This window comes from Accipiter gentilis, chromosome 23, assembly GCF_929443795.1.
Source record: "Accipiter gentilis chromosome 23, bAccGen1.1, whole genome shotgun sequence".
In the NCBI taxonomy this organism is placed as follows: domain Eukaryota; kingdom Metazoa; phylum Chordata; class Aves; order Accipitriformes; family Accipitridae; genus Astur; species Astur gentilis.
This window is the reverse complement of record NC_064902.1, coordinates 5,257,817-5,282,404: the sequence shown is the minus strand read 5'-3', so window position 1 is coordinate 5,282,404 and position 24,588 is coordinate 5,257,817. Positions and strand designations below refer to the sequence as shown.

The 24,588-nt window shown below is 48.1% G+C and overlaps 1 protein-coding gene across 1 annotated transcript in view; it reads left to right on the top strand.

Annotated features, from left to right (window-relative positions):
* BSN (bassoon presynaptic cytomatrix protein) overlaps positions 1-24,588 on the top strand; it is a 97,310-nt gene that overhangs the window by 18,401 nt on the left and 54,321 nt on the right. Inside the window, exon 2 of the mRNA XM_049826738.1 lies at positions 5,387-5,786. Within this exon, the coding sequence (XP_049682695.1) occupies positions 5,387-5,786 (400 nt within the window). The remainder of the gene's footprint in view (positions 1-5,386; positions 5,787-24,588) is intronic.

Sequence of the window (24,588 nt, the reverse complement as noted above, 5' to 3'; positions counted from 1 at the left end):
TGAGCGTCTACACAGCTTCTCTCTTTTCATGCTTTACCTTGATTTGTTTGCTTCTCATACCCTTGGTTTTACTGCAGGTAAGCAGTCATTTGTTTTCACTCTTTTCTGCTAATAGAAAAGACTTGCTTGTCCCCGTTTTGCTTATTTTTGATAGGGATGTGAAGATAGGACCCCTCCTTCCATAGGCAAACCCAGCTCTTCTTTGGAAAGCCTAAGCAGGGCATGCTTTTCGTAAAATGATGGCGATGGTGCCATTTGTTTTCATGTTCTTTTTATATACTATAATGCAGTAGTTAGGTCAGTTGCCCCGTGAGCCAGGACCCATTTCAGCTGTCACCAAGCAGAGCAAGCGATGCAATCCGTGTTTCCCAGTTGCATAAAAGGGCTTCAGCTCCTGAAAGATTTACTTGTACCAAAAATGCCAAGCCCCTGTGGATGTGAGCACTGCTGGGGTTTGGGGGCAGCTGAGCAGATGGATGTGGCCAGTGCATTCAAGGGGGAAACGTGAAATTAGGAGAAAACCACTTAGGAGAAAACCAGTGCACATGCTCTCTCATGAACTTTTCCACACACCACGCCTGAACAAGACTTGATTTACCAGCCATGCATGTAGATTTTGGGTAATATCATTATTACTTGATTTTATAGCAAGGATGTTAATGGTGTTGGCATTTACCTTGTGATAGTTATTGCTCCCAAGTTAGCATCTTGAGTGAAGAAGGACCCGTTGACATCTCTTGGGATGCTGGCTCCAAGCTTGGGTCTTGTCTGTAAAATTTAGTGCCACCAGTGAACCTACTTAAGTTAAATCAGAGCCATTCCCTTCTACAGGCCCTGACTTTTCCTAGGAATTCCCAAATAAGAAGGCTGTATCAATTTACTGGAACGGGATTGTAAACCAATACTATGTCACTGTATTGCTTTCATCTTTCCTAAAGCTGCTGACATATTTTCGCTGGCACTGCCATGCCATCAAAAGTTAGGTTTAGGACAAAACATTTTTTCCTGAAATTAAACATTAACCAGCAAACTGTCTAACATTTGTTTTGGCTGTAAATAGGATTTTGTTTTTAAAGCCTTCCCAATTCTTGTTATTTCAATGAAAACCCACAATTTGTATGGAAGGGAAAAAATCACGCATAGAAAATCTGAGTTGCTTGTGACATCGTACACCGCTGAGCTCGATTTTGTGGAGAATGGCTTTGACCCTTGGTTTTCATTATGCTGTTCATGTTTCTGATCATCTCAGTCAGCTTTTCCCTCCTAGTTCTTCTCCATCTCCTCCCAGCCTGCCAAGACGTTTGCACCGGCCCTAAATAGAAAGGCTGGTTTCATATCTGTGCCCGTTCCCGAGTGGAACAACGGCAGTTCTGCACCTTTTTAATCAGGAGAAGTATCTGATGCAGAAGCAGACCTGGGTACAGATCAATCTCTCAGGGTGTTTTTTAGCTCTGGGCTACGTGGCAAGCAACCCTGCAGTTTAGCCTCCTCTCCTGCATGGAGCTGAGGGTTAATTTTTGTGGGTGTTCTGCAATGCTTCATGTTGAGAGATGGGCAGATGCTTCTTTTGCTGTGTGGGGAAGGTAAGAGAGGAGGCAGGGATACGCCACAGAGCTGGGAGTGAAACCCAGGCTTCTGATGTTGCGGACGCAGGACTGCCCCGCGTACTTCTGGATGGTGAAATGCTAGATTCTCTGCGGAAAGCGGAGGCTGGTGCTGTGTGCTGCTACGGCTGGTTCGATGCCTCGTGTTCAAAGGATGCTCAGACTTCAGCTCCAACAAACTTGGAGAAGCTTGGGCAAGAGGCTGAGGGGCAGAGGGCTGATGCTGGGCATTGCTTAGGCTGGCTGGGCTGCACCAGGGCAGCAGGCTGGTTGTGGCTTGGTTTGACGCTATGTTGGCTTTATGCTGGAAAATGAGGGTGTTTCAGAAAGCAAGAAGAAAGCCATCATTTTTCAATTTAAAAATAAAAAAAAAAAGGAAGCAAATGGCACCTTCCCAGCTGCCCAACCTGCCGGTGATTGCGGGCAGATTAATCGAGCTGCCTGCCTGACCTTCTCTTGATAAAAGCTTTAATAGACAGGATATAATAAATGGAAACCTTGACGGTATAATTGTTAGCAAGCTTAGTCAAACGCACTTGGTATTCCTTACTTGGATGAAATTATAACTCTGTTGGTAATTGTGAGAGCGCTGCTGAATTTGGACCCTGCAGAGATGTTTGACTGAGCATCACCCAGTATTTCTAATTCAACAGTTAGGGTGGTGCAGAATCAATACAGCCCCCATCAAAGGAGTAAAATCCTGCCTTATCAAGATATCTCAGTCTAATTGTTAACAAGCAATCTAGTGGCACTGGGGGGAATTCCTTTGGAACGGGTTAGCAGCCCAATGCTAGTTAATATTTTTATCAGTGGTAAAGAAGGCTGTAATGAAAAAAGGGGATGAGCTGCAGTTGGGACTTGCGTAACAACAACAAAAGGGCTCATAGATAGGTACAAGCCATGTAAACATCAGAGCGTCCTGGCAAAAGATGCAAAAAACATGGGCCTGCATCTGATTTCATATGACTCTTCTCATGTTCTTTCCTGGGCTATCTCTTCTCTATTTAGTTACTGTATTTGACAGACCAGATGATTTCTTCTGGTCTTAAAATTTCATAGTCACATTCAACTGGTGCAAGTGAGAGACAGCCCAGCCCATGTCATGGAATGGCTGAGGCATCTTGCATAATTATAAAATAAATAAATGCAGTGATGATATAAGTGCACAGAGCGAAACCGCTGCTGGGAGCAGGACAGAGATAGTGCAAGGCATTTCTTTGCACCTGGAAAGGTGCAGGGAGCTGGGTGGGAGCTTCATCCCAGGCTGGGAGAGCATCTCCAGAGCAGCACTGTCCCACTGGGCAGCGAGTGCCCAGCTGCCCTCCTCCCTCTTCTGTGCCAGGAATGATGCTCAAGGCAAAATAACAGCGTCTCGTGTATTTCTTCCCATGGGTTTTGGTCTTTCAAGAGAACCACAGACTCTATTTTGGGTAGGAAACGTAGTGAACTTGTCTGTGCCTTGTGTGACAGCTCATCTTGATGGAGCACAGCCTCAGAGGTACTGCGCTTCTCACGTTGATTTGCTGCAAAAAATTCACTCTTTATTTAAAGAAAGGTGCTTGAACTAAATAAGCCAGACTGCTAGTATTGCTAATACCAGCTGCAAAAATAGGTGGTAACTACTAATATACTGCTAAACACTTCTGCTGTGGGTAGCTGCTGTAAGTTTTTTCTTTTTCTCACTGAGCTGGGAAGTGAAACTGTGGTTGAGTGGTATTTCGGTAGTCAGAGCCAGTTTGGAGTCAGAATTCCCACTTGGTGCCAAACATTTTTTTCCATATCAAATGGCAAAAAAAAAATAAAAAAAAAATTGAAATTTGTGGTGGAATAACCATTTTCTTGTTCCGAACAACAGATATTTGACCTTATATAGATTAAACTTTTCCAATACTGTTATTTCAGTGTTGTTTAATACATCATTAGTCTAGTATGTATTTGAATATATATTGCTGGTTTTATAAGAATTAAATTTAAGGAGCGAAAATGCATTTTGCTTTCCGACAGTACTTTCTGCTGGTGTCTGGGACTGAGCTCTCCCATCTCCATCAGCTACGTCTGCCACATGTTTTATGGGGCAGCAGCTTTGCAGCCCTCAGCATCAGGAAGCAAATCCCAATTCTGAGTTCAAGGTCGTCAGTATTCACGATGGAGGAGCAAGGCGTGCAAACCAGGCTTACTGCAGGTGTCTTGCTGCAGGGCCAGGTGCGGTTTGCTCTTCAGTCTGGAGCAGATCAGTTACTCCCTTATTGCTTTGCTTTATTATTATTGTGCGATTTCTCCTTCTGAGAAGTGGGTTTCAATCTGCAGCTGAAAAATATTCCCAAAGTGCTATTTTAATATTTATTTTCATCTGACTTCCTATTACTGTGGCAACATGCACTTTGAATTTCATTAGTTGTATGCATTTAAGTTCCCTTTTTAAACCTTTATAAGGTCAGACCCTGCTTGGGTAAATCAGCAATTTATTAAATCTGAGTTTCTGGGTAATTTTTTTTTCTTAAACAGCTGTAGATCACAGGTAGCGAGAGCATTAGGGCGTCTGCCTTTTTGAGAAATATTTGTGGGCATTATTGATAAGCACGTGCACCAAATTATTCTGTAATTACAGAAACATCTTCCGTTGCAGATTCATTCTTGTGCACTCATCACCCATCAGCAGCACATTGCAGGGTACCTGCGCTGAAATAACACGGGAGGTAGGGTGCGTGGCCACTCACGCCGTGCTCTCCAACACAAGGACTCAAAGCTCTTGCAGCTGAAGCTGCTCCAGAGCTCCCTGGGGCCACCGGACCCTCTCCCTGAGCTCTGGGGTGGCAGGGAGCACATGCTGCAGGGTGCTGAGTATTCTGTGCAGGCTATGGGATCGCTGCCTGACCAGCAGCGAGTGCAATGCCACCTTCAGCATTGCTCCTTCTGGGTAGCTGGGGTTTCACAGGGAGGTTTCGTAGCTCTGTCCTGGCCACCTGATGCATCCCGGCTGGTTTTCTGCCCAGCCAAGACTCACGTCACCCAGAAGAGGGTTCAGCTGGGGGCAGCCAGCCCATGCAAGCCCCTGTTCCCTACACGTGTCGCTTTAGTGATGATGGCTAGGGCAGAGCTGATGCTTTCTCTCTTAATTTCCCACAGCTCTCGCCCCTGGGAAACAAGCCCTCGGTTGCTTTCGCCTGTGACTTGCACAGGGAGGAGGCAGCTAGACCGTCGAGAAAGTCTAAGTAGTTCTCCTGCCTCCTTTGGGCTTCTGGAGGGGTTTTCCTTCAATAAGTAGGGCTCTTTGCAGTCTTTTTGTTCCACAACGACTCATAAAAGTAGGTTGTGAGAAGATGGTTTAGCACGCGTTGGCCGTCTCCGTGCAGAAGGGGCCCCGCAATCTGCAAACCAGAGTTGCTGCCGCCTCTTCGAGCACGCGTTTGTGCTGGAGAAGTGCTAACGGGGAGCCCTTGGCTGGCAGGAGGCTGAGCTGCCCCAAACTTCTCATTCGCTTCTCATTTATGTGTAACTTTCTGACTAAAGTTCAACTCGGAATACGCCGGATAATTCAATTACGTCTCTGCTGCTGGGTTATATAAGAGAAAGCTGAAATCGTGCTTCGTTTCGTAAGGTAAAGCGTATCCTTCTGCTGATCTGAACAATTTCCCAGGTTTGCAGTGCGGTTGCGCTGCGCCTCCTTGGCTGAGCTGGGCCTGCAGGGGTAGAGAGGGTGCTTTAGATGTTTTCTACATTGACTGGCGTCATTAAATGTACTAAACCTGGGCTTATTATGTGTATTTTTAATGGTGTTTCAGCACGCCGAGGAGACCGGAGCAGCTGGATCAGGCCACGGGCCAGCGGTCGGCATCCCCCTCCCTGGCACAGACTGCACCCAGCTCCCAGAGCCCCCGGGAGATGAGGGGCCGGGGCCAGCCCGGACCGTCGGCAGAGGGACCGCGGAGGATGCTGCAGGTGGATGCCAGGAGCCAGGGCTCAGGGAAGTCTCCCTCAGCATCACCGGACCGGGGCAGCACCCCTACCTCTCCCTACTCGCTCCCGCAGATCGCCCCCCTCCCCAGCAGCACGCTCTGCCCCATATGCAAGACGACAGAGCTCACCTCCTCCCCCGGCCAGCCGAACTTCAATGCCTGCACCCAGTGTCACAGCAAAGTCTGCAACCAGTGCGGCTTCAACCCCAACCCACACCTCACCCAGGTAACACCTCCTCTTCCTCGGGCAGCCTTCCCAGCCGGTTCGGATGGGTGGTGGGGCGGCTGCCGCCGCCGAGGTTTGCAAGGAGAAGTTCTTGTTTTCTGCGAGCACAGATGTTGCACCTTTGCTTTTGGCGGCTGCAAAGCATTGACCAAGAGCAAGGGCTTTGCTGGCTAATCGGGGGATAATTGTGATAATGTGAGCTTTAATGAGACAAGGGAGGTAAATTAGGTAAGGAGAAATGGCAGACCACTGGAGAGGTTTGGTCTCTGTAGCTGAGACCTCAGAATGCTTGGCTGAGGTGAGGTCTGTGGACACAAACTGTCCTGAAGTTGAAGGACTCAACAGTGGGAGGCGAACAGGGGAGTTGCTGGCAACCCCAAGGTGTTGAGCATCTTAGACCCTGACTCATCCCAGGTGGTGATGTTTTGGTGGCGGATGAGTTTCAGACAGCATCGTCTCCCCCAGCTCGGCAGCAGGAGAGGTGTGAAGAGTCGTGCACAAGATGATGCCTCGCTGGGGGAGCGTTTCGTGGGATGTGTGAAATGGATGTGCAGGGTTCCCGGGGACGGATCCAGCAGTGGTGGTGAGCAGGGGGTGCTGGGGCTGGCTGGGGTGTGGGGCTCCCTGTGCCAATCTGTCAGGTCAGAGACCCCCACGCAGGGTGGGAAGCGACACGGATTTTTTTGCAGCTGTTAAGATCCAAACCATGGGGATTCCTGCTCTCAGGCTTAGTAACAGAAAGTTTAAGCTATGCTTTGGAAAGCCACTGTGCTGCTCCAGTGCATGAGAAAACAGGATTCGGGCACTGAAGTCCCCTGGGTTTCTGGTAAGCAAGTGTGCAATGCTCGCTCCTGACACCAGACACAGGGGTTTCTAAACACCGTTGTTTGAGAGAGACTCCTGCCTTCCAGTCCCTTTTCCTGGCGGAAGGAGAGTTGCAGTAGATGATACCCCTGGTATAGGAAGATGTAATTAGCTGGGTACTGCTTTTGTACCCCTGTAAAGAGGTATTTACCCCTGTGAAGCTCAGTATAAGGTCTCACATCTTAATTAAGGGCCCTGAGGTGGAAATTCAGGCACCTGTAAGGAAATGCCATGGGTCACTTCTCTGTTTCACTTTTAAATAGATTTGCCAAACATTTATTTTGTTGTCCAAGCGTTGCATTGAAAGTTGACTGACTACACTGAATAGTATCGGTTAACCAGCAAATAAGCAAAAATGCGCTAATTGCTCCATTTCTGCTCAGCCTGGACTTGTCTCCTCTGCCTTGCCCTAAGAGCTTTCCCACAGCGGGCTCTACCCCGAGTCTGTCTTGCCGATACCCGCATTAAAATGTGTGTGCACGTGGAGTTTCTCCTTAGCATCTCTAGGCCATCTCTTAGCATCTCTAAGTCTCTATGCCCTCTGAAGTGTGATTGACTGTGGAGCAGTTTTAAACACCAAATCTTAAAAATTGGACCCGGGATGAAAAAAGATGTGTTTTTTTTGTTTGTTCTGAGTTTAATATGCATTTCAACAGCAAGCAACCTTATGACTTGTAAGTAGGTCGTTGAAGGAGCTGGGGGATGAAAACAGCTGTCCAAGAGAAGTGTTTGCAGCTTGTGTCGGCAGCCTGTATGATGGGCTGGCTGGGGGAGCAGCAGTGGTTACTGCCTTGTTGAAGTGTGACTCGCTTTCCTCAGCATAATTACTTGTGCTGCTATTGCAGGGTCACATAGAAAGGTGGCTGAAGCGGTCTGGTGGTGTTAAAACGGGTTAATGGGACGCAGCTTGGAGGTTGCTCTCTTTCTTGATGAGAGGAGCTGGATTGGACAGGACCTCCGGAGATCACCCAGGCCAACCTCCACTCAAAGCAAACTCCCATGGGTGGATGTGCTGGTCCCGCCTGCTCCAGTGCTTGACCATCCTCGCAGGGAAAAACACACGTCCAGTCTGGTCCCTCGAACCCAGCAGGTGCTGCAGGGTGGCTGCGCAGCGTTGCTAATGAGGTGATTTGTGGGGTTGTATTTTCCATTTGCATTTCCTTATGAATATATTTTCATGTGAATAGTTGATGTTTCTACTTTGAGCTGCAGTAGACATGGATTTGCAACTTCTCTTTCTGTTTTCAAGGCTCTCTAGCAGGATTAAATAGTCAAAAATATCACATTTTCTAAGAAAACCAAACACAAGAAAACCAAAATTGTGTTTTACTTGGTACATCCTCTCCTGCACAATCTGTGGTACTGCCAGAAACTGCAGGTGTGGCGAGGTGGGAACTCAAGTACTTGTTTGGCATGACGGTTTCTGAAACTGTTTTGAGAGCCCAGTTTTGAAAATGCAGTGTTTATATAAGCTTGATGTGTCTTTTACTTTTTTATATACATATAAAAGCTATAAAATAGCATTTGTATATATAAATAAAATAACAACAGACTTAGTGTATGAGCTGTAGTCCATCACGCTCCATCCTGCCACTTAAAAATACCACGAGCAGATTTTTCAGAGGAAGGTTAACTGTGCTGCAAAGCAAAACGCCTTAACTCGATAATTAGGTGATACCTTCTGCTCGGAAGCATGTACGTGCCTTTGAAATATTCTTTTTCTTTGTCTATTTTATTCCTTTTCATGTGGCTTGATGGTCATTTTCTCTTAAAGGCAGGTAATAAATTTCCATCGTGATGAAGCGGTTGGCCCCTGTGCCGTCTTGAGTTGGTCACTCGCTGAGGAAAAAAAAAAGAAAAAAAAATCTTTTTTGGTTTTCTTATTTGCTGTCTTTTTATTCCTTTGAGCACCAGCTCATTCTTGTTTCACAAGACTGGGCAAACAGAAGTTCCTGTCTGCTGTCGGTGTCACTCAATATTTTACGTGTAGATAATCATATTCTTCTCTCTGTTCATCTCCGTGCTCCAAAATAACTGCTGCCGTCGTTTTCAATTTGGTCGCGTGCTGGTGTGCCAGTTTTCTCATTCATTCACTTATTCCTGAAGGTCAGTGCCTTTGCCATAGGTGGTTATTTTGAGCAAGGGGAAATGTGAAGCAGGGAGCTATCTATGATGGCACCATTAAAGACAAGAAATTATGAAATAGCATGGTAAAATGTAACAGTTTGCTTACACTCCCCTGTAGGAAATGGAGTTTTGAATGGAGATGTGTTATTTTAAACGCAACATTGCAGCCCTAACGTTCTAGTAGGATTTTTAATTTCTCATTAAAACTTTTGTCGAGTTTTCCTCTGTGTTGTCTTTGAGGATTTTTTTGGACAGCTTGTTCTGCAGGACCGTACCAGCAATGCTGTCATCTCCTCCAGGGGGGAATAGCTTGGTTTCAAGCTAGTACAATAGGTTTAGAAAATCCTCTTTTTGTACATCTTTCACTTTGTAATGCTGCTCCTGTGGCTTTCGCCTGACTGATCCTGCAGCATGTTCATCTGATTGGATTTGCTCTGTTTGGTATCATAAGGAGTAACCTGCAGGCATCCTTTCTGTTTCTCTGGGGTTTTGAAGTGCCACTGTGCATTGCTAATTTGATAAATTAATTTCTTCTTTAGTGTTCTTTTAAAATTTGTTGAGTTTCTTTTAATTCATTTCCTCCCCATCCTAAGTGCTAAACCGAAAAAATGTAGAACTTGATTTTGATTTTAATCAAGAGCAGTGGCACAGCACTAAAATATGTGCTTTAGTGCTGAAGTGAAACCCAAAATGCCTGGCTGCCTAATAGGTTTGCTTGGAACTGTTTCGTTTTATAGAAAATCTTTGCGTTCTTCCTTACATTTCTTTTGTGCTTTTTCCAATTCGTAGTCGTGTTCATCAGATGCAGTTTTGTAAGTATTCAGATGCACGCAATAGATTCCCCCTCCCCCCCCCCCGAATAAAAGGAGCATATTTATACATGTGTGTTCTTCACCAAATTACTTTCTTTTTGAAGTCCCTGCTTTTGTCCCTGAGCCATTTTGAATGTATTTGCTGTATTTGTGACTGTATGAAGTGGTGATACTTGTTAAATTTCAGTTCTGGCCCATGTTTTTAGCTCTGCTTAGGGAGATTGAAGAGATCCTTTGCATTTTTTACATTATGAATATAATGTAATATGAAAATATGAAATATTTAAAATATCTGAGAATAAATTTGTTCCCTACGTGCTCCTTGCCATGTAAGATCATCACCAACCTTTGATCACGGACATTCAGCAAGTGAAATGTAAAAAATCTCAGGGAGGTTTAAAAACTTGCTGGTTGGTTTCCCAACAGTGGTTGGGGTCGTTTGTCAGGAGGCAAAAACCTCTCAGCAGCTCTTGAGTTATCTGCAGCAGGAGGAGATACCTAAAAACTTTAAATTATTTTTGTGGAGAAATGTTTTAAATGGTATTGATGGAAAATAGACCGTCAGCTGAGGAAATGAGAATGAAATAGTGTGGGTATGAAAGTACAGTGTAGGGCTGTAGTTATCCTATCATAATGTAACAGTAGATGGTTTTCTGCTCAGTAGCGTAAGAAAATTTGGGTAAAGCGGAGCAAAGAAGAAGGAGTTAGGGGAAGCAGAGGGATGACAAAGAGCTCAGCAGAGCATCTCTGGCAGTAGGAGTGGGGCTCGTCAATGCTGGAGGGATGGCCTTGGTCCAAAGCCTTCTCCAGCCCAGCTCCACCAGCAGGAGCAGTGCCTGCCCACAGGATCACCTCATTCATCTAGCAAATGACTTCCAGAAAAAGGAGGGGAAAAAAAAAAAAGAAAAGAAAAGAAATTTAAAAAAACCCAACACCCTCCCCCCCAAACCCAAATGTCACAGAAACTGTGAAGGTGTTCATATGCTGCTTTTTCTCATTTGGTTCATTGTCTTAATTTTATACTTTGCAGTGTGTTAGTGTCTGATTTTTTTAGTAAAACCTGCTGTTTTTGTGAATTAAGGGCCCAGTCTGAAGTATTTGTGCTTTAGGAGGCTTTAGCTTGACTAGTGCCTACTGGTTCGGCAGCCGCGCGAGCAAAGGGTTGTGCTTAGGGATCCCGGGGGGTTATTAGTTCTACATTAAAACGATGGCCATTATTAATAGCAGTAAATCCCCGATCTCTTCCTGTCATCCATCTCATCTTGTGCCTGTCATTCATTTAACATCCAAACATTTACAAGTCTCTGATGGCCGCTGTGTAAGTCTGGGCAAAATCCCCGTTGGCGTTGGTGGTTTCGCCCTGGGGTCTAACAGATACTAAAATGATTTGGTGGGGAGTAGCTGGGTGCAGGTCCCTTGTGGTCCGGGTAGCCCTGAAGTCATTGGAGCACAACTATAATTTATGTTTCTGTCATTTATGTGGCTTGAAGCCATGTTTTACAGTATGTTGTGCTCTGACACGCTGTCCCATTGTTCCTGGGTGTTAATGTGGTTGTTTCTGGGACCCTGGCTGTGTCCAGCGACCTCGGGGGAGCACCAAGGGCTGAGGACTGGAGGACTGGATGAAAAAGGGTATCTACTTGCTGATAGATAGTTAAACGTGATTTTTATGAGAGATTTAATCTCCCTTGTCTCTCTCTGCCTTTTCAAACAACAAAAGCGGTCCTTCTCCTTCTCGGCTCTTCATTCAGAAGCTGTGGCGTGATGCTGGCGTGGCATCTCCTAAATTTCAAAGTTTTCTCTGGGTGCGTCAGCTCCGTGTTTGATTTAGCTCTTTGCGATGGGAGTGACAGCAGGGGAGGAGCCGTGAGATTACATTTACACGGTCTCTTCTCTTACTGAACGGCAAAGCCAACAAGGTTTTCTCCTGCCCTTGGGACCTCGCTGGCTATTCATTTTCCTGGCTGTGAAGCAGCCTCCAGCCTCAGCTGTTAGCATACGTGTAGCACTGCATCTCGAGGATGTATTATTGTGCCCGTGCAGAAACGTGCGGCTGTATTTAGAGATTATAATCCCCCCTCCCCTTAAAGAACGGGTGTTGGGTGTGTAAATGCTGGATCTCAAAAAGCAGATCGTATAGTGGGATACTATTTAACAGTATGTGTTTCTCTGGTCTGGCATCCCCCGGGGGATTTCACCCCCAGGTGTCACGCTCGTGGTGGCTGTGGTGGAGGAGTGGGTAGCTGGGGAAGTAAGGCTGTGTAGGTGCCGGTCCTCCCTTCTGTGCACCTTTCTGCAAGCTCAGGAGTATGTTTTTTCCTCCTGTGGGCAAGTCAAAACCCAGGAAACCTTTGGGCAGGCAGGATTTGTGTGCTGCTGTGGTGTTAGACAGCTCTTTGCATCTGTATGTGGCAATGTTGCACCCCATATCCATCAAGACCGCTGAGTTGCTGAGTCAAGTTGCCCATTTCAGAATGATTTCTCTTTTGAGATCATCCTTCTTCATGATACAGCTGTAAAAATAAATCTGTCGTTCGTGTTACGTTGCAGATCCAGGAGAAATTTTCCATTCGATCAGGCTGCGCAATAGGAGAGAAATGCGAGTTTTATTCCAATTTGTTGTTTGTTTTTAGCAGAGCTTCAGCCAGCAGTGACCTGTATGCACAGCATGTGATGCTGTTTGCAGGAGCCAGGGCTTGTCATGGCTGCTGCCTTCTCATAAGGATGCAGCGATTCGGGCTGCATCTGCCCTGAGAAGCACCCGCCGGGGCAGGGATGCTTGGCCCCGTCTCTGCCACGGGGCAGCTCCCGTCCCCGCTGCTGGGACCAGCGCTTGCTGGGGATGTGCCTACCTGAAGACGCCCTACAGCTCTCTTCAAGAGCACCTCGTGAGCGAGGCGCTAAAAATAGGCCCTTTGTGATTGCAGTGAATATTCTGTATTTTTTATGGTGAGAAAATATTGATGGGAACCTTGAATTTATCGCCCTGGACCAACAGGTTGCGTGTGTGTGTGTGTGTATTTCCTGCATTTTAGCGCTTCCTCGCCACTGCCCTTCACCTCTTAATCCCCTTATCCCTACACCAAGTATCTCAGCCCTCATTTCATCCTGCATCTGCAGCGTTGCAGTGAAGAACGCTTCTGTTATCTCTTGGTTGGGCCTTTTTTATTTTATTTATTTCTGCTCTACCTTTTTTTAATGGGATGATTAGCACTCAATAAAGCAACTAATACAAAGCTGGAGCGTAGCATACTTGTACTTGCTGAGGCTTTCTACATAGAAATGACTTGTTTGCCTTTTTGGCCTCTGCTGCAGCCCGAGCAGGGGCTTCTCCCAGCCATCTGCAGCGACGTGCGACTTGTCTGTTCAACGGATCACAATTTAAGTTAGAGCCAACAACAAAAAAAAAAAGCTCATGAGTAATTCTGGCTGTTCCTCCCAGTATGCCGCCTTTCGCTGCGCTCTGCGTAGATGATTCAAATAATGCAAAATTCACTTGTGGAAAATGTCAAAAACTATCTTGGCTAAATGGTTCCCGGTGACTAATGGGGCTGGTGTTGCTCTCAGATGCTCCCCTCCGCTGACGGCTGGCTCCAGTGAGCTGCGGCAGCAGGGACCTGACTGCAGGGAAACAGAAAGGTCCGCGGTGACACGTTAAATTGTTCAGAGGGGAAAGGAGAGCGTGGCTTCCCACATGCCGGAGCGACGCTGCGGTGGAGAGGGGTAATAAAAACAACTGCAAGTAAATATAAATACTCCTGAGAGATGGGAAGTGGCCTGCTTTCTTCTTGGCATCTTCTGTCTCTTGATAAATACCAAGCCCAGCAAGCTGCACGCGCTGAGCCACCACCGCCCTGCATCGTCCTTCCCTCGGTACATTAAGTTACGGCAAGCTGTTTGCTTGGACGAGACATGGTTTTCCTCTGGCTTTCAACTCGCATATCACTTTTATCATTAAAAAGAAAAGCAAGCGGAGGAATGGAAGCGGCTGTCAAGCTCTTCAAAGCAGAGTGGGGTACCGAGTCAGAGGCTCCCCATGTTTTTGAAAGCTTTGCTGTGTCTGCTGCTTGCTTTCAGTTCCCTCCTCTGGATGTCCCCGGGTAGAGGAATAAGATCATTTACAGCCTGTGGTGGTGGATGGAGCTACTTTGCTCGTGTGGATGCCGCTCGAGGTTTTCCTACCAGTCGAGCACGTGAAATCTCACACGTGGTTGAGTGTCCCTCTGCATCCCGCTCACCGCACACAAAATATCCCAGAGAGCAGCAATTGCACAAGGCTTTACAGCCCTCGCTTGTACGGTCGTCTTTGCAATGTGCTTAATGGTGAAATGCTGCGCTGCCTTCAGGGAGCGCTTAGGAGGAAACTTCAAGCGCTTTCAGTGCCTCGACGGGAATTGAGTTAATCCCAGGCCAATTCATTCCTATTTACCATCTTCCTACAAAGCAGCGGAGAGCAGGGTGGTTGTTATGGGGGGCGCCAGACCCTCCCCACTAGCACCCACTTTGTACCCCCCTGCGGTGCTGTCTTGGGGGCCATGTTTCTGTCGTGGCAGAAGGGTGCCCAGTGGGAGACCCCCGGTGCGGGAGGAGATGCTGTGATGTGGCTCTTCTCGCCCTGGCTGGTGACGACATTCGAGGTCTGCCTGGTCCTTAAAGATAGCGGTGCTTGGCAGAGGTGGTGACATCTCGGCAGCGTCTCTTTTGACCTGAGTTTTAGCTGATCACTATTGCTATTTATAGACCTGCATGGGCTCCCATCATCAGAAACCAGCTTGCTTCTTCCTAACCCTTTTTCTTAGCCATGGTCGCTTTTAGGTGCTACAAAGGGATTTACAGAGTGTGGCAGACTGAGTAGTATTAGAGACTTCTGAAAACAGTCCTGTGACTGCAGAAAGGTGTTTGTGGCACAGCAGTTCGTGCCTGCAGAGGTGTTCCTCACCACCTTAATTCAAGCTCGTACAGCCTTGCTCCCAGACCTCACCCTTCTGTTGTACCCAGCTCCTCATCTCAGAGACTGAATATGCAGCCGTGCTCCTGGGCAGCCCTTATCTGAGGGGGTATGGTGCTAATTGGACTATGAAAACTGGTTATTTTAACTCTGATTGAAATGCCGTTTTATCTAGGCTGTAAACCTTTTGATCAAGGACAGCTGAAGGGTGGGATGTTTCAGTTCTGGATTCGGTTCATGTTGTAAATAGGCTGTGCCGTTGGCTTGGCTTCCTACTCCGGATGAAATCAAAGCCAAGTTGCTGGAATGGCTCAAAAGGGAAATCCAGAGAGCGAGATGTGGTCTTAATGGGATGGGAGTAGACTATGCAGCAGGTCTGTGGGATTAAAGGTTTGTCAGAACAAGTTAAGGCACGGACATAACATGGCACTAACCCAGATGGAAGTCAGTTTTGAAGACGGAAGGGCCGGTGTGTCCCTCCCCTTCCTCCTGCCCTCTGCCATGCCCACTTTGATGCCCATCTCCCGCATCTTAACTGAGCTCCGACTGCTTGTGCAGCAGCCCTGCTGCCAGGTCGTGGCTCAGGAAAATCCCCCAAGATGGGAAGAAGACTTAACGCTGACTTTTTGCTCCCTCCCTGCCTGCTCTGTCACCCTGGCTGTGTCCAAGCCGTGGGGTTAGACTGGCCAGACCCTTGAGCTGAAGACCTTCATGGAAGAGACCTGAGTGGTGGGCAGGACAGATGTGCCCATCAGTCTTATGGAGAGGAAGTTTTGGTGCCCACCTACCTCCAGCCACCCTCTCCCCCTTCTAATGAGCATAACACAGTATTCCTGTTAGATGGAAACAGAAGCACAAACACCCGGGCTCATATGTTCAGCAAAGCCCAGATTATTCTGAATCATCCAATATCCTTATCAGAGCGCTACAGACGGCACTTGCATCAGTCACAGCACAGGCTAGCAGAGTCGGTGGCAGCGCTCTGCCCGTTTTAATTGCCACAAGCGAGCAGCTATTTGAAGCCCCGTCCCCAAAGAGCAAATGAGCTTGTCGCTGCACGTAACTCAGCTTTGCTAGAAACATGGGCTCAGCGAGCGTTCCCTATTAAAAGCCTGCTAAGGATGCAAATGTATAGGGGTGCACGTATCGTGCAGCAGACAGCTGGGCATGCTGGAGTGGGGGCACTGCTAGGCTTGGCTCTAGGAATGGGAACTCCCCTTGGGATTATAGTTTTGGGGTTTTTCCCCCCGTCTCTCTTAACTGCAGAGTACCCTGATCCATAAAGACATAGGTGAGGGGAGGAAGCTGGAAAGGCTGTGTCCCTGCAACTCCTTGGGTGTGGGGTTCCCCCAAAATCAGCTTCATCGTGGCTCTGGGCTGCACATCGGTTCTGCTCAGCCCCTCCTGTCCTCTCAGATGTACCGTGTCTGCTTTCTTCCCTGGGAGATATCCCATATTTCTCCTGATCTCCTGGAAGGCACTGTTTGCTGCTCCTTCCCCCTGTGAACAGAGTATGATGCCCAGTAGATAAAATACCAGGTCTACTGGAAAGGTCTGGCTAAAAACTAGTGGTCTGTGCTAAAATTACCCTGGGGACCTGAGGAAGAGTTGAAATACCTGAATTTCTGGATTCCTCAGTAATAATGAACATACTTATTGTGGGGAGAGGCTTGTCCTTGAGCGTGTCTGCCTCCGTTTTGCCTGCAATGGGCAATACGTTCTCTACATATTGCAAAACCTTTCAAGCTTTGAGAAAAGTAAATACCCTTTGTGTTTGGTGGGGCACAGCATGCCAATGTGAGACCAACGGTGCTGGGGCAGAGGAGGGCACGCCCCCAAAGGGTGAAGCCCAGTTAAACTGAGCCCTCGTACCCAGATGTGTTGCTTTCATCTAGTCTGGAGCAACCTGCCCAAGGGACCTTTGGCAGACTGGGGCATGAATCCTGATTTTTTTGGAGTCCCAAGTCAGTACTGAGATGCTGGGCCAGGCCAGCTAATACCCTGAAATCCGTTTTTACAAACTCTACCTTATGTTCTGACCTGCCATATTAATTTTCCAGATGATATGATTGTGGCTTTCAAATTGGAGAGCGCTTTGAGAAATATTACCAAACAGGCATGCTGCTGCTGCCATCTGTCTTTGAGCTGCTTCTGGGATCCCATTACTTGCTCTCAGCAGACGATCGTTATTGCTTTATTGAATTAGGAAGAAAAAAAATCCAGCGGCTTCTGAAATATTGTTTTCCATAACTAATTCCAGGTGCTAAATTCTCATTGAGACCCAGAGGACATGTTGAAATAATGCTTTATGCAGGTCCTGGGTGTAAAGTTTTTACAGGTCTGCCCAGGAAAGTCCCATGATCTGATAGGTTTGAAGGACATGTCTTTTGAAGGGCTCTAAACAGCTCCAGCACCGCTGCATTAAGTGATCTCAAACCCATGCCACCCCAACCAAGAGCCAACATTAGGCGCTACATTACTTTTTGTAAAAAGTGAAGGCTTCATTGCCCTTCCTGATGGTTTTGGCCAGCTCAGGCTGTTGCCCCATGTCCCCTTTCTCCTCCAGCCAACCCCTTTTCCCATGACTTCCAGCTGCAGGCAGTTGCCCCGTGCCACCCAGCCTGCATCCCACCAGGAAGCAAAGGTCTCAGCGTGGTGAGACCGTCTCCCTGGGCGAGTGGGTCGCTGTGTGCCGATAAGCAGCGTCCCCCAAGGTGATGTTGGTCATGCCCGGTGTGCCATTTCGCATCCCAATGCCTGCTGCATGCTGAGGTTCAGACCTGCTTCTCCTTTCCTTCTCTGCAGAGTGCCAGGAGCCAGCCCAGCCAGCCAGGGGGTTAACACCAACAGACGAGGCTGTGGGCAGATAAAAAGCTTATGGGAAGGTGGTGTTTATTTGGATGTAAAATGTTTTCCCTGCCCTGGTGCACAGGTCTTGCTGCTTCCCTCTTGCTGGCCAATCCAACCCTTATCTGCCCAATTTAAGGCAGTTTGGGTCTGATTGCTCGCAGTTGGCATGGCTCCCGCTGTTCTGCTAGAGGTCTTGACGCACAACACTTGAAAATCAGGAGTGAGACGTATCCAGCTGTACACCTGAAAACGGAGGGAGCAGTGACTGCTCCTGCTATCCCGCCTGCGAAAAACGCCCTGTAGATCAGAGTCAGTCCCGTGGCTGGTAATCGCACTTAAGTCATCTGGGTTTGAGGCCATTGCACTGTGACAAGATTTATTGTTTCTCCCTGAAAGGGGTTTCTAATTGGCACTGGAGCAAATCAAGGGGGTGAAATCAGCTTGAACTGTGTGGTTTGCTCCTCTGTAGTTTCCTTTCTGTCTGCATGGACATGGAGCAGTGCCGTTCCCGGAGCGCCGCAGCTTGCATCGCTTATCATCCGGTCCAATGTGCTCCGTGGCTGCGGCGGCAGCACCGGTGGAAGGGACGTGGCGTGGAGGTGCTGGGCGTGTTTGGCACCTATAGACTATGTATTGAGCTATAGGGCTGGACTAAGGAATGCTTTTATAGAAACTGTGCACCTTCTCAGAAATGTCCTGCCAAAGGCATAGGATGGCTGCCTGGAGACAGCTGTCTGTCACAGCTGTGATGCTTTAACGAAAAATACACTATTTGCAAGTAAGAGAAGCTTTTTTTTTTCTCTTTTTTTCTTTTTTCCCCTTGCCTGACAAGTTAATTTGAGATTTCATTAAACACTGGTCCGCTCCTGCAGACAGAGTTGTCGGCTGTGATGGTGTGGACAGATGCCCTCATCGAGGAGCTCTTAAATACTTTGTTCAAATGAGCAACCTGATTTATTTCTCTGGTATTTATTGCTTAGGGCTGCATGCACCACTGTGTCCAATACATCTCCATCTCTCTTTCCATCTTCTCTTTGCAGCCACCGGTGCTAGAAATGCTGCTGTAGCTCAGCAGTGGGAACGCCATCTCGGCAAGGGGGATGCTCCCTGTGCACCGTGGGGTGCAATAGCCAGCCGTGCGGGCAATAAGGGGCTAATGGCAACCTTAAAATAGCAGTTGACGGTGGTGTGTGTGAACAAAAAGGGTGTTTGTGAAAAAATTCTTGCATGGTGGGTTTGGGTTTTTTTGTTGGTTTTTTTTTGTGCTGACCCAAAGCTGCTGCTGTTTGGAGATCTTTAAAAAAAAAAGAAAAAAGCTAAGAAGCCCAAAAAGGTGGAGGAAAGATTTGCTGCTGATTTTTTAAAACTGAGTGATTTCTATTTGAAATTTTTTCTCTTCTCTAACAGTTTCTAGTTTTGTAATCAAGGACTCAGCCCCTCGTTTGAGCAGAACGAAACTAGCTTTCCTTGTAAGCTTGCCCAGGCTTTTAAGCTGGGCTTGAGGGGTCCCAGGCAGGTTGCTCTATGGTGATCCTTTGAGCTCCCCATCAGGAGGGCAGCAGAGAGCTCCCCTGATTGGGTAACTTCATATTTTGGCTTGGGTGATGACAGAAGAGGCAGCCTTTCGAATAGCAGGATTCTTTTTGATTAAGAGTTTATTCGCCTTTCTGGGGTGTATCAGTTTAGATCTCCATGGCAATAATGACTTTAGATCAGCAAGCAAGAATGGTGGTTTAAATGACCAATTTTAATCTTGGTTTGCAACTAGCTTTTTTTTTTGAAGACAGGGTGATTGCTATTGTAGACTGGCTTGCAATTAAGTATCCCCTTCTTAGAGGGTATATATTGGCTATAAAAACCTCAATTCACAGTGATGTGGCTTTACAGGTATGTGTTCAAATTCTGATTGTTTGCAGATTTTTGTGTTAGAGTTGGTTTTTTTACTTAGTAGATGATGACTTATGAGCTGGGTCCAGGTGCATTTGGATGGGGGTAGGAATTCCAACACAGAAAGCCTATTCTAATTTATTAAAATAGGTAGCTAGTGACTGGCCAAGCTGTTTCTGGTGTTTATGGCTATGCTTGTAAGCCCGTTTCAGGTGCCAGGGCCACGCAAGTGGATCTCTCCAGAAGAAGGCAAGACAGGAGGTGGGTCTGGGGGCAGGTGGTCTGTAGGCTGCTTTGATGGGACCATGCAAGGCTGAGCTCCTTTCATAGCATGCAGTCCTCCAAAGCTGCCCGAGCAGCTCCTAAAAATGCACAGAAGCTGTACCTGGAAGCGCAAAAACCCATTAACTGGATCTGAAGGCCATGGAGGTGCCATGGAGCCCAGGGGACATCAAGACCAAGAGTTCCACAGCTTGAAGGTGGTGGCTGGTTGCCTCTAGGAGACATTTTGCACGTTGTGGCCTTGGTGCCAGGATGTTCTTCCCCCAGTGGATGCCTTCAGCAGAGAAGCTGTTGGCCGACTGTTTTTACTGAATAGAATAGCCGCTGTTCGGTGTTTGTGGTCTGTAGGACAGCAAGTAATGGACTTAGACCGCAAGGAAGATTTAGGTTAGTATATAGGGAATGTTTTCTAGCAGTGAGGATGGTTAAGCCAAAGCCCCTTTATTCTCCCTTTTGCTGCCCACCCAGTAAATCCACAACTGATGGGAAGTTGTAAAGACCAAACTAGACAAACATCTGTCAGCAGCGATGCAGGCTTGTTTGATCCTGTCTGGGGGCAGAGGGTAGAGCCAAAACCTTTCAGAGGCCCTTAGAGCCCTCTTGTCTTGCTGCTTCTGAACACCAGGGCGAAATCCCGAAGCCTTTAATGCGGATTTATTGGAACAAAGCAGCAGTGTAAATAAAATTCAGGCGTAGGAGCATCTGTTGGAAAAAGGAGGGAGTGGGGCAGGGAAAGGCAGTGCTGGGTGCCCGGGCTGGAGAAAACCCCCCAGTGCCTCTCATCTGCTTTTCAGAGAGTCATAAAGATACTCAAGGTTTATGATAGAGCCCCGAGCCCCGTGGGAAAGCATTCTGTGTTTGTCCGGGGTCACTGGAGCCCGGAGGCTGTACCTGCCCCTCTTACCGGTCGATGTGTGGTTGGTACAACAGGTTTCCCAGGGCAGTGCTCAGCGCTGCGGTTCGTTACCCCTCTGCCATGGGAAGGGGGCTGCCTGGGATGGCTTCGTCATGGGTTTAGGATTAACCCTCCTTCTGGATACCTTCCAGGTCCCCCTCTCGGGTCTCTCCTATCTGAGCGTGGTAAGTCCTGGCTGGACGGGACCTTTCTTTCTCCTGCCTCCTCCGCGAGGTCCTGAGTGCCGTCCCTCGTGATAGCCCTGTCAGGCCTCCGTCCTCCAGTGCGCTGCATCCCGCTGTGCTTCACTGCAGCTCTTAAGCTCCGTCACAATCATCTAATGAAATTCCTGGAGAAACCAGCACAGCCAGCTCCTGAGGAGAGCTGTGCGGGACACCCAGCAGTGTCCGGACCGTGAACAGAAGGGGGTATGTGCTGTGCCTATCTCCTCCCAGGTGCACGTCCAAACTTTGTGCCTATTTATTTGCATCCTCGAAGTAACACAATAACCCAAACGAAGGTACAGGCTGTCCAAGTGATTTCAGGCAAGATCAGACCTGCCCTGAGAAGCCTACACTATTGCTCCTTTGGTCAGCATTTGGTAACAAGCCGGCATGTCTCGGGATCATGGCATCTGCTTGCTTTTCCTTTGCCGCAGCCATAGATTTGTGTTTCATAGATTGTGTGGCTAGCTGGATTATAAATTATTCATGGCAGGGAACTTATCGTGTTTATCTGGAATAATTGAGCAATTAAATCTGTTTAGGTATGTAAAAAGATTGTGCAATAGCTTGTCTATCTTCAGGCCTTAAATCCTGCAAGAGCGTTTATTACATATTTAATCCAGAATAACAATAAAAAAGAAAGGCAGAAAATACATTCTGCTTTGATGCATTGATCCACTCCGATACATTAATTTGCAGAAGTTGTTCTCTCCAGCCGCTTCACTCATAAATACTTATTGGCCCAGGATAAATGAGACCTAACTTGGCTCCTTCAGTGTGGAGAAAATGTGAGGCCGTAACACCTGGTCTGTGACTGTCTCTGAAAATACTTTGGGCTATTTATGCTAGCACCAGGTTTGTCTTTATTGTTTAAAACTTCTGTCCCAGATGCTTGCTACTGGGTCAGAGGATCGTGATCCTCTCTGCCCTGTGCTGTACTCAGATGTTGATGCTGCCAAGGTAATGCAAAGTTTGGGGTGGAAAAGGACCTTCAAATATTCAAGCGTGCTTAGTTTAGTCCCTGACCTACAGCCATTATCTCCTATTGCTGTAATTATCCAGGAGGATTCCCAAAGGAGCCAGAAACTCATGGGCAAGGCTGGAGCAGGACCACTCATAACTGAGTAAATGTGGAGCCATGCAGTAAATGAATGATGATTTTATTTTGTGTTACCAACAGGAAACTGGGCTGCTTCTAAATGAATCTGTTGTAAGTCTATTTGCTCTTTATAGCATTATAGCTATGAATTGCATCGCTGCCGTATGGGGTAGCCACTCTGCACCCAGAGAAACCCCATGGCCTCATGTATTTCTCTGCTTTGGGCAGGAGTACCGGTGAAAGGAAAGTTTTTTGAGCTCTTCCGTTCCCTCCCAGGCTGCTGTTTTAGTTCTGCAGAAGACAATAAGTGAGCAGGACCGGAGGCTCCTGTTACTCTGGACATCCGTCCCTTGGCTGGCGGCAGGCTACGGGAGCAGCAGCAGAAAAAGGCAAAGCAAGCCATTAGGCTTTCCTTGACCGCGAGGGCTCCTGTGGAAGTCCCGCATTACGGAGCGGGAAGGGGACCTGGGGCTGCACTTAGAGCGCATTGACGTGCAAAGCTCGAGAGGTTAAAACCTGGGGTGAGCTCTTTGCAATCCTCCCTGACCAAGCCCGGGGGACAGCATCCTCTGAGCACGTATAGACATATACGTCCAAACCTTTCATGCGCTCCTGCGGACAGGGAACAAAGGCTGTCTAAACAGGAGCTAGTGAGGCAGCAAATTGCACAAGAAACCTTCCCTAATGAACTGGAAGGACTTGTCCCTTCGCCTCGGGCGGCGGCACTGCTGGCGTGCTTAGCTAGGCAGCGCCTTGCTTTGGCGGGGGGACCCACTCTCCGGGGGGAGCAGAGGAGCGAGCGCCTGGGTCTGGCACTGGCAAGGTTTCCTCCTGCCCATCCGCTTCTCTCTGCCAGCAAGGGCGAGTAGTGAAGAACGGGATGCTTGCGCGTACCGAGGAGCTAGCAGCTCGATCGGTGCCTTAGCCAAGGGGGATGCTACTGGGGGAGCACCGTCCTACGTGCGATGGCAGACCAAGGTTAGTCGCGAAGCTTGTTTTCTTTGAATATTTCCTTCATCTCTGCATCGGTGGCTGTGTGGTGTGGATAAAGATCATCCGAACGGCGAGGCGCAGGAGCTGGAGGTTGCCTTTAAAACCCAGAGGGTCTGCAGAGCCTCATGTGGGTTAATGCCTCCTCATGCCCTTTGGGAAGAGAAGACTTGCTCTAGCAGCCTTCAGTTAGTTCGGGGAGTGCTAACTAGAGAAAAGAAAACTGGTTAAGAAGTGACTAATAGGATGAAATGGCACTGTCTTATTCCGCAGCTCGATTCTCTGGACAAGCGCCGTTTCCCATCTGTTATTTGCAGTGAGGGAGGTGGGTTTGGGGGTTGGGTCCTCTTGCTCGCCAGCAAGCGAGCAAGTTGATTATTTTCTGGCAAGCATTGGCAGCGTGATTACTGACGGCTGTGGTGGCTTCCCCTTCTGGGCAGGAGTGCTAAGGACTAGATTTTATTTGTATGGAGATGTTTGAAGATAAAGATGAGCATAAGGTGGCCTTTTTCAGAAGTGCCTCGGTGACCAATTCCCCTGTCAATTAAGTGCCAAAACACTCCTAATTGCACAGTTCCTCTAGAGCCCTGGGTTCTCCTCAAACTGTGCTTTAGCTTTGGACCAGGAAGCTTCAGCCCACGCTGCCTGCATGTTTGCGTCCGCCTCCTCTCCGCCTGGATGCACCCGTGAATTTTGGTGATGTCTTGACATGCAGCATGGCCACAGACACACAACAGCTCCTGCACCCCGGGCCGCTCCTGGTCCTCCAGAGGTGCCTTAGGAGACTTCATCTCCTGATGAAGTCAGTTATCTGTTCCCCCCCCAGATCAGACCCTGGCTGGTACACCACGTTGCAGCCTCCCACGGGATGCTTTGCAGGATTCTCATTTCATTTGCACGCAGGCTGTGCACTGATCCAAACAACAGGGGCTGCTTTTCCTACCCTCAACGTGCAAGCTTCATGGCAAGCTGTCCCTGCGTTGCTGTAGGAGAAATAGGCAATAGTTCTGCTTTAAAAAACGACCCCAGAACTTCAGAATAAGACAAGTATTTGTATTTGTCGCATGTTCTACCAGCCAGTCTGAGATGGTGTGGGAAGCCTTCTCCATGCGGTGCCTTTAGCTTTTTCTGTGCATCAGCAGCTCTTCCAGGATTTGCTGAGCTTTCCCTGCTCTCCTACAGGCATTCCCACCTCCTGGCTTCCCAGGAGTACCCCAGCTCCCCACCGCAGCTTGCTGTTCCCTCTGTTCTCTAGCCCAGGGCTGCCTTCTAGTACTGCCTCTTCTCTTGGATCAGGATGTCGCTTTAATTGCAGGGTACGTGGCTTTGGCAGATTTCAGCATGACAATATAAAATGCAAGACGTGCTCCCCAGAGAGCCCCTCTAGAGTGGATCCGGGAGGCATGGAGGGGAAGGGACGTTTCGCTGACTGGCTGATTTCGTGAGACAACAGTTCATCTGCAGGCAGAGCTGATGAATTGAAGGCACGTAAGGACACTCTCAGGCAGGTCACTGGCAGCTCTCGCAGCTCTAAGGAGAGGCCAGGCTGTTGCAGTATTCCTCCAGGATAAGCCAGTAGCACCCATTAATGAAACCCTTCTTCATCCAGTCAGCAATCCTTGGCGTTGAGCCTCCCTATTAGCCTGATTAACACAGTACCTTCATTACCCAGTTCCAGCTTTGGTTATTTTTATACTCCTCTAGTTCTGGCTGTACTGGTGCCTGCAAAAGGCAGAGGAGGGAGCTGTAACGGTGGCCTTGGGGTGCGTCTGCTGGGGCTTGGCTTTGTCGGAGGTGGCTCTGGGGCAGGAGCCTGCTTGGGGC